Here is a 15685-nt window from a genome sequence, read left to right on the forward strand (position 1 = left end):
GTATACAAAGACAATGTGAGGTTAACATGTTTGTTCCTGCACCAGCGAGGTTTACAGTCTAATTCTTTATCACCTGCACATTGAAACAGACACCAGCTATGGTCGATTTCATAAGAGACCAGTTATGATACAGTTTGTTTTTGGGCTATGGGAGAAAATCAGACCGTACAGAAACTGAGTACATTAACATAAAATCAACACAGATGGGTCGGAACTTAGCTGAAGACCCCATTGCTATTGAGGTTGTGCAACTCTACATGGAGAACATGCTGTATCAGATGGGACATGTCAGTTTATTTATAATCCTATGCAAACATTTAAATGAGGGGGGGGGAATTAGGCACAATTGTTGCCTTTGTTTCAGACAGCCGGGATGTTTGAATGGAGATGTGCTGCTTAGCTTTTCGTATATTACAAAGGCATTTAAACATTTCTCTTTTTCAACACAGAATGTCTGTGATATTCTCTCTGATGATTCTGCCAACATGTTAAACCTGAGGTAAGGTCCTAAAATGTCTTCTAAGTGTATTTATATTATATAAGGAAACCTTTGGAGCTCCCCTACAACTCCACAACTTGGATGGCACAAGAACGATGTTGAGTTTGTTTTGTATTTTTGTTGTTGTATTTTTGTTTTTCAGTTATTTAGTTTTCGTTCAGACAACTTTCCAGTTTGGTCTTTCAGCAGCTACAGTCATATGAAAAGGTTTGGGAACCCCTCTCAGCTTGCATAATAATTGACTCCACTTTCAACAAAAAAGATAACAACAGTGGTATGTCTTTCATTTCCCAGGAACATCTGAGTACTGGGGTGTTTTCTGAACATAGATTTTTAGTGAAGCAATGTTCAGTTGTATGAAATTACATCAAATGTGAAAAGCTGGCTGTGCAAAAAATGTGGGTACCCTTGTAATTTTGCTAATTTAAATGCAAATAACTGCTCAATACTGATTACTGACAACAACAAATTGGTTGGATTAGCTTGTTAAGCCTTGAACTTTATAGACAGATGTGTCCAATCATGAGAAAAGGTATTTAAGGTGACCAATTGCAAGTTGTGCTTTTGTTTGACTCTCCACTGAAGAGTGACAGCATGGGATCGTCAAAGCAACTCTCAAATGATCTGAAAACAAAGATTGTTCAATATCATGGTTTAGGGGAAGGTTTCAAAAAGCTTCAACTGTAAGAAATGTAATCAGGAAATAGAAGGCCACAGGCACAGTTGCTGTAAGACCCAGGTCTGGCAGGCCAAGAAAAATACAGGAGGGGTGTATGCAGGAGGATTGTGAAAATGGTTACAGACAACCCAAAGATCACCTCCAAAGACCTGCAACAACATCTTACTGCAGATTGCACAAAGAACATCTGTATGGCAGATGTTTTGCTCTTTCTGCACTCACGCCACAAACAGAGTCGTTTGTTGTATGCAAAAGCTCATTTAGACAAGCCACAGTCATATTGGAACATGATGAGACAAAAACGTAGTTTTTTGGTCATAACAAAAAGCACTTGGCATGGCGGAAGAAGAACACCGCATTCCAAGAAAAACACCTGCCACCTACTGTCAAATTTTGTGGAGGTTCCATCATGCTGGGGCTGTGTGGCTAGTTCAGGGACTGGGACCCTTGTTAATGTTGAGGTTCGGATGAATTCAACCCAATCTCAACAAATTCTTCAGGATAATGTTCAGGCATCAGTCACAAAGTTGAAGCTACACAACCTAAACACACTTCGAAATCTACAAAGGCATTTATGTAGAGGGAGATACAATATTCTGGAATGGCCGTCACAGTCCCCCGACTTGAATATCATTGAAAATCTATGGGATGATTTGAAGCAGGCTGTCCATGCTTGGCAACCATCAAATTTAACTGAACTGGAGAGATTTTGTATGGACGAATGGTCAAAAATACCACCATCCAGAATCCACACTCGTCAAAGGAGGTGTCTAGAGGCTTACATTTGCAAAAGGAGGCTCATCTAAGTATTGATGTAATAACCCTGTTGGGTGCCCAAATTTATGCACCTGTCTAATTTTTTTATGATGCATATTGCATATTTTCTGTTAATCCAATAAACTTTGTCACTGCTGAAATATTACTGTTTCTATAAGGCATGTTCTATATTAAAAGGAAGTTGCTATTTTGAAAGCTGCAGCCAAACTCCAAAGAATTAAGAGGGGTTCCCAAACTTTTGCATATGACTGTATCTGGTTGCTAGGGTCTTCTTATTTATTTATTTATGTATAATAGAACAATCGTTATTCGGCTGCTAGGGTCAATGACCCACACTTGACAGCCAGAAAGTGGCAGAATAGGAAAACAAATAATTAAAACAAGATACACAATGAATAATGAAGACCAGTTGCAACAATGCTAGGGATAGGAAACGCTGTAGCATACTAAAAGCGTAACTTATAAGTGACAGACAATCAGGGCCAGGCATTCTCTGACCCTTTAAATGCTGCTGAACCGCTGCTGAACCACAAGTCCCAATTGAATGCGGAGACCTGAATCTGAAGGAAAACTAAATCCCACCCCAACCAGACGTGATAGAAAATAGTTTTTATATTTTTCAAATTTCTGGGTTTCTTGTAATTTAAATCACTGTGGTGACCTCCATGATGTTTACTGGAAACTATTGTACTTTGTAGTAGATGGGATTTGCTTCTTTTTTTTGCTGAACAAAGAACAATCCTGTGATTTACCAACCCATTCACGCAGCAGTTTCTATCCCAGTTCCAGTGTCCAGGCTCTACAGGCTAATCTGAGAGCTCATTTTTACATTTCATTCCCAAGCACGTTTTTAATAAGCATCTTCAGCAAAACGCTCAAGAGAACACATTGAGGAGAACACAAGCCTCATGTAATCACACTGATTGCTCAGTTTCTGTGTGTTTTTTGTGGATCCTGGCAACAATAATCTAAGGTTACTCCATAGCATCAGCTCAAATCAGGTTCCATTCTTTCTGTCTGATTAGTAGTTTTAGCAATTAAGAAGGGATTTGATATGTTTTTTTCTCATGCAGAACAGGACACAAAAATTGTTATTTCAATTGCCAATTACATTTACAAATAACTTTAAAATCCATTGAACATTATTAATGCATGTGTATAAAATGGGGCATTTATTTGTTAATATTTTCAGTTTTGACAGTACTGTTCCTTTAATACATTACTGCTAAAAGGACAAGTCAACCCCAAAATAAAAATTTGCCTAATCAAAGAAAACATAATTATAAGCAACTTTGTAATATACATTTATTAAAATGAGTCTGTGCTTTTCAAGTGATTTGTAAAAACAATTGAATAGTTCAGTATAAGAATAAAACCTGGGTAAATAGGCTGTGCAAAATAAAAACTGTTTTCAATATAGTTAGTTAGCCAAAAATGTAATGTATAAATGCTGGAGTGACTGGATGACTAACATAAAAGCCAGAACACTACTTCCTGCTTTTTAGCTCTCTTGGTTTCCACTGATTACCAGTCAGTAACCATCAGTGACTTGAGGGGGGGCATGGGTCATAACTGTTTGCATTTGAATGTGACCTGCATGGTTAGGATCAATGAACATTTATGTCCCATGTGGGCCCCCTTGTAGTCGCTGACTAAGTTAAGTAAGAGTTAGTGAGCTGAAATGCAGGAAATTGTATTCTGTTATGTTAGACATCCAGTCACTCCAGCCTTTATACATTACATTTTTACTAACTAACTGTAGAATTTATTTGTAATTTTCACAGCCTATCTATTTATCCAGTTTTTAATTTACACTGAACTATTCCTTTAACTCCTGTTCATTTTTAAACAATGTTGCTAATATCTCACATTGTATCAACAGTCTAAGCCACCAGGGCAGAGAATAGAAAGGGATAAACACTGCTTTCAATAACAATACATATACAAATAACTTAAAAAACATAGAACTTAAAATTAATGTATATTGCAAAGCTATTTTGAATTGTGTTTTATTTTATTAGGCAAAAAATTATATTTTGAGTTGACATTCCCTTTAAAGGGGTTGTTTACCTTTAAATTAACTTTTAGTATAATGTAGAGAGTGATATTCGGAGACAATTTGCATTTGGTTTTTTAATGTTTTATTTTTTGCGGTGTTTTGCATTATTTAGTTAGTTCTCCAGTTTGCAAATTCAGCAATCTGGTTGCCAGGGTCTAATTTACCATAGAAACCATGCATTAATTTGACTAAGAGACTTTGAAAGCTGGAAAGAGTTAGAAGACAAAGGTAAATAATTCAAAAACAATAAGAAAGAAAAATGAAGGGTAATTGAAAAATTGCTTAGAAATGGGAATTCTAAAGTATACTTAACGTTAACTTAAAGGTGAACCACCCCATTAAGTGCACCTAGAACCAGATGCATCAGTTGCTGAAATACCATTGGCATCCACCTGCTTGTCAGCAATCTGGTTGCTAATGCAAATTACCCTAGTAACATATATTGATTTGAATGAAAGACTGCAATATGAATAGGAGAGTTCCTTAATAGAAAGAGGAGTAATACAAAGTAGCAATAAAAATAAATCTGTAGCCTTACAGAACATTTTTTAGATGGGGTCAGTGACCCCCATTTGTGAGCTAGAAAGTATCAGAAGAAGAATTAATAAAAGAAGAATTGGAAACAATAAAACATAAAGGCCAATAGAAAAGTTGCTTAGAATTAGCCATTCTATAAAATACTTGAAGGTTACTTAAATGAAGAAGCCTCTCAATGGAACCCTTTTTTGGGTGCTATAGTCAACCTGCACCATGTTAAAATGACATTCCTAATGTAAAATATTCCCTGCTACGGCTACTGGCCAAGTGCCTGCCAGACACTGGATGTTCTAATGTGGGAAGCTGGTATAACCAGAAACAGCTGTGTAACAAAAACCTGCCCACAATGCTAGTGTCACACAGAAGTGAAACCAAATAGTGATGTAGACCTAGAGCCACTCTAATATATTCAGGTGTAGATATAATGTATGGCCATTATTCTTTTCCCTGCATCTTTCCCCTGCTAATATCTGCACTCAAGCATTTAGCTGTCATCCATTGCATTTATAGATCACCTCGTCACTGTAGCATGTGAAATTAAAGTTATTTATTTTTATTCCTACAGTGAAAAAGGTTCTCCATTTTCATCCAAGACCCTTATGTCACGCCTGAAACCATGTCGACATGATGTTATAGCTGCTATGGCAGCAGAAGCCAGAGATCTTGCCATATCTGTGCGCTCCATGGTGGATACTCAGTGTAAGTTTTTTTTTCTTTGTTCTAAAATATTCCACATAGATAATGAAGTGCTTTTCACCACGAGGCAATTCAGTTAGACATTTTGCAACACCATATAATAATCTGTCTCTTTAATCCCTGTTCTGTCCTTGTGCAATGCTTAAATGGCAGTATCCTTGTAACAGACAGAACTATTAGGGGCACATTTACTAAGGGTCGAAGTGAATTTTCGAATTTCGAAATAATTTTTGGATACTTCGACCATCAAATAGGCCAAATTTGACTTCTATTTGAAGTGAAAAACTTTGAAAAATCAAAGTACTGTCTGTTTAAAAGAGTTCGACTTTGACACTTCTTAAACCTGCCGAATTGCTGTTTAGCCTATGGGGGACCTCCTAACCCATAACCTATAACCTATCTTGAGTGTTTGGACAAGTTTTGAGAAATCAAAGGATTTTTGGTAAATCGATTTTAAAAATCCTTCGACTTTGAATGTTGTACTACCCTATTCGATGGTCGAATTTCGACGTTTTTTGCACTTCGAAATGCGATCCTTAGTAAATGTGCCCCTAAGTGTCTTGACTTATTTTACAGTATATTTGCTTATATTACAATGAATTGTATGGAGATCGTTATCCGGAAACCCATTATCCAGAAAGCTCTGAATAATGTAAATTCATATACTCCGCTATATACAAAAAATCTAAATTTTTAAAAATGATTTCCTTTTTCTCTGTACTTGATCCAAACTAAGATTTAATTAATCCTTATTGGAAGCAAAACCAGTCTATTGGGTTTATTTAATGTTTACATGATTTTCTAGTCTTAAGCTCCCCATAGACGCGACGATTCTTCTTACTGAACGTCCGATTTTAGGGAAGTCCGACCAATCCTTCGAAATTATCGCGTGGTTAGTGGGATTCGAACGATTGTACATCTTACGATTTTTCGCCCGACATCTGTCAGGAAATTGATCGGCCAGGTCAAAAAATCTTTGTCGGTCCCAGTGCAATCTATCTATGTTTGCAGGGACAAGCAGGCAGCTACCCTTTGTTTTCCTGGCAAATTGGTCTTTTTAGTTGAAGGTTAATTCGTACGATCTTTCCGAGAAAATTGTGGTCTCACGATGAGGATCTGATCTTTTAAAAATCTATGGCCAGCTTTAAAGGAGAAGGAAACCCTGTAGAAAAAACCCTACAGGGTTTCCTTCTTCTTTAAGGTATGAAGATCCAAATCACAAAAATATCCGTTATCAGGAACACACCCCAGGTCCTGAGCATTCTGGTTAATTGGTCCCATACCTATATAAGCAATTACATGTTACTTTATAGCACCACCGTTGATTTCCTCTAGGAAATGTGCAGAAATTTGTATCAGTTCAGTTAAAAGGCAGCTAGTCCTAAATCCTCCCTGTTTATAATGCCACCTTAAATTGCCATTTCAACCAGGAGTGATATTGAGTGAGCCGTAGACTTCATTTCCACAGCTTTTACTCCTACACAACATCATGAAACAGCTTGTGTCAGCCTACCACAAATACCTTTCATACATATTTGTATATTGCTAGCCATTTCCAGCAATGGGCCATAATTCAAAAACCAATATGTGCAACTTGTAGAAGTTATTAAACGGGTGGTTCAGCTTTACGTTAACTTTTACTATGTTTTAGAATGACTAATGCTAAGCAACTTTTCAATTAACTTTAAATTTTTTATAGTTTTTTTTTTATTATTTGCCTTTTTCTTCTGACTCTTTCCAGCTTTCAAATGGGGGTCAGTGATCCCATCTAAAAAACAAATGCTCTTTAAGGCTACAAATGTATTGTTATTGCTACTTTTTATTACTCCTCTTTCTATTCAATTCAGGCCTCTCCTATTCATATTCCAGACTCTTATTCAAATGAATACATGGTTGCTAGGATAATTTTGACCCGAGCAACCAGATTGGCAAAATTGCAAACTGGACCGCTGCTGAATAAAAAGCTAAATAACTTAAAAAACACATAATGAACGGTAACTGCAAATTGTCTCAGAATATCACTGTCTCCGTGATACTAAAAGTTAAAGTAATGTGACAGAATGTGACAATAGCAGGTTTAACCCGTTAAGTGCCACCCACTGTAGAAAGACAGTACTAAAGGGTTAATATTAGTGTGGCCTGAATGGCAACCAAACATCTGAGTCCAGTCATTCATTGACAAAGGTTGGTATTTTCATCCATACAGAGTTAGCTCGCTACTGTGAGTTACTACAGTCATCACTTTATAAATAGGGACAGTTTGTCGATAGAAATCCATACATGGTGATTGTGTGTGAGAGCATACAGTATGAATCTCCTGTTTCCATGTTTATCGGTACTGGACAAAGTCATATGTTTTAAAGGAACAGTTCAGTGTAAAAATAAAAACTGGGTAAATGGATAGACTGTGCAAAATAAAAAATGTTTCTAATATAGCTAGTTAGCCAAAAATGTAAAGTATAAAGTCTGGAGTGACTGGATGTCTAACATAATAGCCAGAACACTACTTTCTGCTTTTCAGCTCTATAACTCTGTCAGTCAGCAACTTAAAGGGGGGCCACATGGGACATAAATGTTCAGTGAGTTTGCAATTGATCCTCAGCATTCAGCTCACATTCAAAAGCAAACAGTTATGACCGATGTGCCCCCCCAGTCACTGATTGGCTACTGCCTGGTAACCAATCAGTGGAACGCAAGAGAGCTGCAAAGCAGGAAGTAATGTTCTGGCTATTATGTTAGACATCCAGTCACTCCAGCCTTTATACATTACATTTTTGGCTAACTATATTAGAAACATGTTTTATTTTGCACAGTCTTATCTATTTACCCAGTTTTTATTTTTACAATGAACAATTCCTTTAAATTATTCATCTTATTCACAAATCACTATAACATGAAGAGGAACATACACTGTATACTTGGCTTTCATTCTAATTTGAGTGATTTTTCTGTAACAGGGAAAAAAAACAGTCTCCCACTGGGTGTAGAGAACATTTATTCACTGTTGTTGTTCATATACTTATATCATATATACAGTAAAAATTAAAGCCACATGTGGCAGTTTTGTTTTCATAAATTTTGTCAGGAAAAGTCTTGGGGAGAAAATACTGAGGGGCAAATTTACTAACCTCTGAAAATTTGCCAGCGACGGCTTCGCTCATATCGCAACACTTCACCAGGCGTAGATTCGCCAGGACACCGCTAATTCACTAAAATCCGAAGTTGCGTCCAGGGCAACGAACGCTGGCGAAGTTGCGCTAGCGTTACTGACTAAGTTACGCTAGTGTTGCATACGGCGGGAAGTTAAAGTTCAATGTATGTATATGTTGCAGTCAATACATCACATTACACAAGCCAATGGAAACATTAATAAAATAAAGTTGTTATATTGCCCTACACATGTGCCCAGTGTATAGTTTATGTGCCATATGTTAGGAAAAGTAGGGGCAAAGCCGGTTACCCCAAAAATATGTTACGCTCTTTTGCAGCCTATCACCCTGAAAAAAGGAAAAGACGCCAGCGTTTTTTGGGACTTAGAAAAATTTTCAACAATTTTTTGAGGAAGTCCTAGGTATACTAAAGAGAACAATCAGTAAAATAATTTCCTGTGGGGACCAGTAACATTTAGTTACACCACTGCAGGTAGCAAATGATAATCACTGGGGGTGCCTGACATTTGGCACCCCCTCTGTGATTTCACCTCTTTTCTTTTAAACAAGGCAACCTAAGCAATGTGCAGGCTTTTTTCTCCGGTAGAAAATGTACATTATCACCCTTATTCTTTTCATGCCCACTGTAATTTTCTAGCATATGACAGCAATACAACAAAGCAGCTGGAAATGTTATTCAAACCAGGAACTGACCTATTTCCTTGCAATGATGTGATTAGCTACACAGAGGGAGTCTGTAAGGTCACTGTGAGTGGCAGTGGCAGGAAAAATAAATGAAAAAAATTCAATATTGGTTTATTGTTTTTTGCAATTAGGTCCTCATTTAGATTTAGTCTACAAATCACCAGAAAGGCACTATAAAAACATTGAGTAAGCCATAAAGCTTTAAAAATGCATTGCTTAATTGAAAACTATGTTTTATTCGTCAGTACATTTTACTCTATTGTGATTTGTTTATAAAACACAGTTAGGTAACCTTTTTTTTCCATTCCCGCTCTTGTAGAGGTAAACGGGTGGTTCAGTGCTTAAGTTCATCAGAGTCTAGACTGCTGTATATTGTCTCTACACCTGTAAAAAGCTATATGTCCTGTATGGTGGAAATTTTGTAGAGAATTTTGATTAGTACTATAGTAGAAGTTACATCTGAAAAAAAAGATCAACCTTGTTGTCCAAGGGAAGAATGCCTAAAAGTGGCCATGCATGGGCAGATTAAAGCTGCCAATTCAGGTCCTTTAAACCGATTCAGCAGCTTATCTGGCAGTGTATGGGGCCCTCCGACTGCCATATTTGGCCAAAAATCAGCCAGATCTCGTTTGTGCAAGTTTAATTTTCTCACCCAATTAAGGAATGCATCAGATAGTTGGTGCGTCCTTCGTCCTGCTGGTTGGCATGCCAATTTTTGTAATCCAATCGTTTGGCCGTATGGCAGAATGATTGAATTAGTGTAATATCTCTTTTGGTGGGCATATTGGGGGAAGATCCACTCATTTGACGACCTTGCCAAATGAGCCCTACTTAACTGACTGCTATTGCCCCCCTCCCTCCCCACACTTTTTGGTGAAAAAGGTGCCTCTTAAAAAAAAAACCTGACTCTAAAATGCAGAGCAGCACAGCGGAGTTCCCTGCCGCCATCCTCTGCCCCTTCTCTTCCGGTCTCAACGCCAACACTAAGCCTGTGGGAGCATGTGCAGTTGAAGCCGATTTATGACTAGGCCGGACTGCAAATGCCCCCGCATGCTTCATATCGGTGAAGAGACCCAAAAGAATGCGAACGGGCAGAAGATGGTGCTGGGGAACTCCGCTGCATTTTTAGGGTCTGGTTTTTTATTTTTTTTGCAGGGGCACCTTTTTGACTAACGCACAATGTGTTGACGGAAAGGGGGCGATGGAAGGCAATTAAGGGGGGGCTTTTGTTACTAGAAGGGTTAGTTCTCCTTTAAGCCAGATATGGGCCTATTGGGGGGGAAAGATCCACTTCTTTGGTGACCTTGAATCTTATAGTGTATGGCCACCTTAAAGTATTAATGCATTAGCTTGTACGATATATTAAGGCAGGGACTAATCCGAGAGAGTAACAATCACTGCAAGGATACAAATGCTATGTCAGACTATGTAAACACAGTGTAATAGTTAAGGTTTAAAAAAAATGACATGTCCATAAAGGTCATCTGTCAGATAATCCTGCATGAGCAGGGCTGGCCTCCAAAAAAAAAAAAAAAAAAAAATGAGCCAGTGTTGGATACTATCAACAGTTTGTATGAATACCTGATCCTCTGAAAGATCTAAAGACCAAAAAGATATCCATCTTTGAACTATTGATTATATTTGCTGTTACAAAAGAGAAATCATTACAATTCACTATTTTTCCCTAGAATTGCAGCATAAATCTGCCTGCCAACAAGTCAGTGCATTGTACTTATTAAAGTAGAATAAAAGCTCCAATCGATGTTAGGGCACCCCCTCTCCCCAGAAATTGTAATGGCTTACTTGATACCCTGAGCCGGTGCTCCTGTTAGCAGAACACTGCACTGGTCCGGGGCACTAGCAAGTGAGTGATTCTCTTCCTCCCTTCTTCAGAATCTATTGGTCAACGCATTAGCAGTAGAATAAAAAAAGCCGGCTTTTAACACATGCGCGCCAGAGCAAAAGAAGAGTTGCTCGCTGGCTAGTGCCCTGGCCCGATGGTGTTCTGCTAACAGGGGCACTGGTCGGGGTATCGGGTAAGTTATTACAATACTTGGGCGGGGTGACCTAACACTTGGCACTCCCCATCAATTGGATCTTTCATTCAACTTAAAGTGTGTATAAAACTTTTATTTTCCTCCCTTGGAAAAGTCTAAATTTGATGTGAAGCTATGTAAGTTTCTGTAACTTTTACCGAAAGGACCTTCTTGTAGCCTAGAGGGGGATTCCTGGTGCTTGTAACTCACCATCCCACCTATGCTATTCTCTGCCTATAAGATCCTTATCTAAACAGCATTAGGTACAATGAAGGCACTAGTCAACCTACTTCAGTTCACCACATTGCATTATTCCTTGTTTTCTCCTGTAATGGCAGCCATCTAATTATACTTTGACTCCACCCGACGTTTAATCAGCAAAAAAAAAGAAGGCCAATGAAATGTTGTCTTTTTTACCATATTTTTTTCTTATTGCAAGAAGGCCAGTTCCCTTGTACACCCCAGGGATGTGGTATCACGTTATATTGTGAATTACTGCTCACACAGCTGGGTAGGCTGATTAGGGCTAACACATGCACTCCACTGAAAATCCCCTGCAGCAGCATTTCTTTCCAAGAAAGAAACAACCTCATTTAAATTGGACAGTGAGTTAATTAGCCAAACACATAAAGAAGTCTCCCCTTTGCGCATTTCCAGCTGTATTCTTGCAGAGTGGGAATATTTTATTCTTATTGAATAGAATTGAATGCTAAAATTGTATTTATTGATACAATAAAAGCTCTGATTAAGATGTTGAGAGCCAGCTGGTAGTCCATGCAGTGACGTAACTATTGAGGAAGCAGACCCAATGGTAGTTGGGGGCCCGGGCCTTGGGGTCAGCTTCCACCTGTGATGGCAGGCATGCATGCTCTTGAACGTGCGGGAGGGAAGAGCCGGGAAGCTGCTCCCTGCATTTGGTTCTGGGCCCCTATAAAGATTTTGTCACAGGGGGAGGGGGTCAGCAGGCCGTAGTTGTTAGTAGGCGGGAGGGGAGAGCCGAGGAAGCTACTCCCTGCAATCTGCATTCGGCCCTTTAAAAGATTTTTTGCACACGGGGGTTAGCCGCCCGGAGTTGTTAGCGGGCAGGAGGGGAGAACCTGAGAAGCTGCTCCCTGCAGTCAGCACCAGGCCCCTTCAAAGGTTTTTTGCGGGGTGCCCAACCCGGAATTGTTACGCTGTTGAGTCCATGGTTATGTTTTCTTCTGCTAATTTAATATGTAGGTGCCATTATAGATTAAACCTCTGGACATTGTACTAAGTAGTGTCTGCTCTCCCCTAGAGATTGTTTGCTATGATACTCTCACTGTATCCTGTCTCAGCTGCAATGGTGACTTCTTGAACCTCTGCTCAGATCCCTTCCCTTGTGTAACAACCTATCAGGGCAAAGAGTAACTGGTATAATTGCTACTAACTATAAATACTTCCCAGCATCTTACGCTTATGACATATAAGAGTAGCCTGTACCAGGTTTGGTAATCAGGTGGCTTCTGCTATATTAGGCATCATTTACGCTCCCACAATTTTCCCTGTATTGAGTTACCTGTTGAACCCCATTCATTAAAGGTACTTGCAGTAAAATGTGCTTTTTACACATTCATATAGTTGTGCTTTGCGCCTCTCAGTTCTTCCTGCCTTCCTCTCTGAATAGGTCGCTGCTGCTGCGTCTATTGACGTATGGGAAACACTGGGATTGAAGAGAACCCTGGGGATACCACCTGGTTAGGAGTTGATAGTAGCTCCAGGGTTCTTTTGGTGGTCAGCATCACTGGCACCTAAAGAATCGTGTGCAGTCAACTCCGGAAATGATGCCAGGTTAGCTTCAGTGCAATTGTGTCCGACTTGCTACATAATGAGAGTGCAGTTATGTTCATTTTGGCAGATCAGACACCGTTTCATCTGGTGCAACGCCCCCTTGTGACTGCAATGACACTAGAATTGTCACCGAGCACTTTGCTCACTGCACTTGTGTTTGGAAATGACCCCTACTGTCCCCAGAGACAGAACCGTACAGAGAATGTAAGCCTCCAAAAAAAGATGCTGCTGTCAATAGCATCCATATTTACAAATGAGTGTAAAACTTAACATTTTTAGTGTATATTTGTTGCTTTTTATTTTTCTCTTGAAATTCATTGTATTTTTTTTAAAGGAAACTTTTTTTGTGTGTGATTTGAAAAAAAAAAAAAACCTTAATATATGAGTGATTGATTTTTAAACTAGAATACTTTTTTTTTATATAATTCCAGTTACTGTAGCTTTGGTCTGTGACAGGGTACTGTGTGTATGTCTATCTGTATCAGGTAAGCCATGAAAACATTTGTCTGATGAGGCAGTAAATGCCGTTTATGTAAGGCGCTGAGATTCCCCACTTCACCTAATCTAGTATGCTTACTATCTGACCTATGTAGCAACATATAATCCCCAATTCATGTATCAACCAGTAAAAGAAGCCAGCATCTGACAGGGAGACTGCTTGCCCTAATTAGGGGAAATGACTTACTATCTTCATGTAACACCACATTCACCAGTACTGCAAGGAGATGATAAAGAAAGAATAATATCAAGAAATCTGCTCTATTTCTTTCTGTCAGCTTTGATTGCACAGACGTACAGCAAAACCTCTCTTGGAATCATAAAATACACATATTCAACTTCCTTAATGAAACTGATCTACAGCAAAATGTATTAGATAGGTCAGACGTGAGTTTCTTGGTAACCCAGCTTTCAATCGGGACCTTTTGTCTTCCTCAGGGCCAACGAAGATACAAAATAACTGAATATATCCCTCGTTTATATCCTCTGCAACGAGATAATGGTGCCAAAAACTGGGCGTAACATCAATAAGCATAAAGCACAGAAATGCTGCATCACGTAGGGAAAGACAACCAAAATACAAGATAGTGCCAGTAAGAATCATGATCAGAGATTTGTGAAACATAGAACACAACAATGAAATAATAAATAGAATATAATGGCTTGTGTGTGTGTGTCTTGTGAGCAGGTAACAGGATGGCGGGCTCTTACTTGTGATAAATTTGTATGTAGCTATATTTTTATTTGTATAGCGCTCCTTGAGCGCAATTAATAATAAATTAGTACAGTACTAATTAATAATAAATTAGTACATTTTTTAGTACAGGTATGGGATCTATTATTTAGAATGCTTGGGTCCTGGGGTTTTTCGGTTAAGGGGCTTTCCATAATTTGGATCTTCATACCTTAAGTCTACTAGAAAATCATGTAAACATTAAATAAACCCAATAGGCTGGTTTTGCATCCAATAAAGATTAATTATCTCTTAGTTGGGATCAAGTACAAGGTACTGTTTTATTATTACATAGAAAAAGGAAATCATGTTTAAAAATTTGGATTATTTGATTGCAACAGAGTCTATGGGAGACGGCCTTTCCATAATTCGGAGCATTCTGGATAACGGGTTTCCGGATAACGTAGCCCATACCTGTACAAACAAGGGGTCAATGCAAAAATAAGTAACAATGAGTGCATTATTAGAAATACAATTCACATAAATATAAAATATAATTACAATACAGATTAAGTGCTCAGTGTCAAGGAGACAAAAAGATGGAGGACCCTACCCTGTAGGGCTTACAGTCTAAATGAGAGGGTAACTTACAGACACACGACGGAGGGTATTAAGTACTGTAGGTTAAAAGGTTTGACATAGAATGACTTGCTTTTGTGAAAAGATGGTAGAGCACAGGGATACTCAAGGTATCTTATTAAGTGATCACCATTAGAGGAGAAAAAAAACACTTCTATAGCAGCAGGCCCTGTGTGCGCTAGGGCATTGGGTCCATAGCAATGCAAATTGCTGTATTCGTTTTCAATAGTAACACACCTCTTGATTAGGATGAATTTCTGCCCTTATTTGTTATTAGTGGTCAATTCTGCTTTAAAGAGCATAACAATTTGGTGTATGGGGAACAGTGAAGCTCCTTTGTTGGGGGATTAACCCTTATTCAGGGCACTCTGCATTTAAACCAGACACTGCACTTCACTCTTACTTTTCACATTCAAGTCTGTTTGCTAAAAAGTATTGTTGTATTGATGTATGGATTAAAGGGGACCTTTCACCCATATATAAAAATCAGTAAAATAAATGTCCTTTTAAAATTAAACATGAAACCCAAATTCCTTTTTTTGTTAGCACACCCATACCCATTATAAAGAAACCCAAACATTTCAGCTGTCAATCATATATTGCCTGCCCTGCCTATATGCCTTAGGCACAGAGGCGGGGCAGACAATTACTTTCACTTTTCATTCAGCACTTCCTAGATGTCCTGCCACTCCTCACATTCCCCCTCCCTCCCCACCATCTAATTGTGTTGCATGGGAATTAGGTCCCCCATTCTGGTGCATACACAAGATTTTTGGGATGATACAAAGCTTGTCTTTATAACAGCGCCCTACAAAATGGCACCTGCCTGCTAGCTGTGATTGTGAATTCCAAGACTAAAAGAAACAAGCTTTAAATAATTGATATAGTGTAAGTAAAGTTCATGTTGCTTGCTTGACACAATAGAA

At 38.6% G+C, this 15685-nt stretch overlaps 1 protein-coding gene across 6 annotated transcripts in view; it reads left to right on the forward strand.

The window, feature by feature from the left end:
- LOC108701009 (syntaxin-binding protein 4) overlaps positions 1-15685 on the forward strand; it is an 88525-nt gene that overhangs the window by 41628 nt on the left and 31212 nt on the right. For 5 of the 6 annotated variants that reach the window (XM_018235123.2, XM_018235121.2, XM_018235122.2 and 2 more), the window contains 2 exons: positions 450-499; positions 5117-5250. In XM_018235123.2, coding sequence (XP_018090612.1) covers positions 450-499; positions 5117-5250 — 184 coding nt within the window. Of the gene's footprint in view, positions 1-449; positions 500-5116; positions 5251-8735; positions 8890-15685 lie in introns of all 6 variants that reach the window. The other variant, XR_005964019.1, reaches the window with a different exon arrangement.

This window comes from Xenopus laevis, chromosome 9_10L, assembly GCF_017654675.1.
Source record: "Xenopus laevis strain J_2021 chromosome 9_10L, Xenopus_laevis_v10.1, whole genome shotgun sequence".
In the NCBI taxonomy this organism is placed as follows: Eukaryota; Metazoa; Chordata; class Amphibia; order Anura; family Pipidae; genus Xenopus; species Xenopus laevis.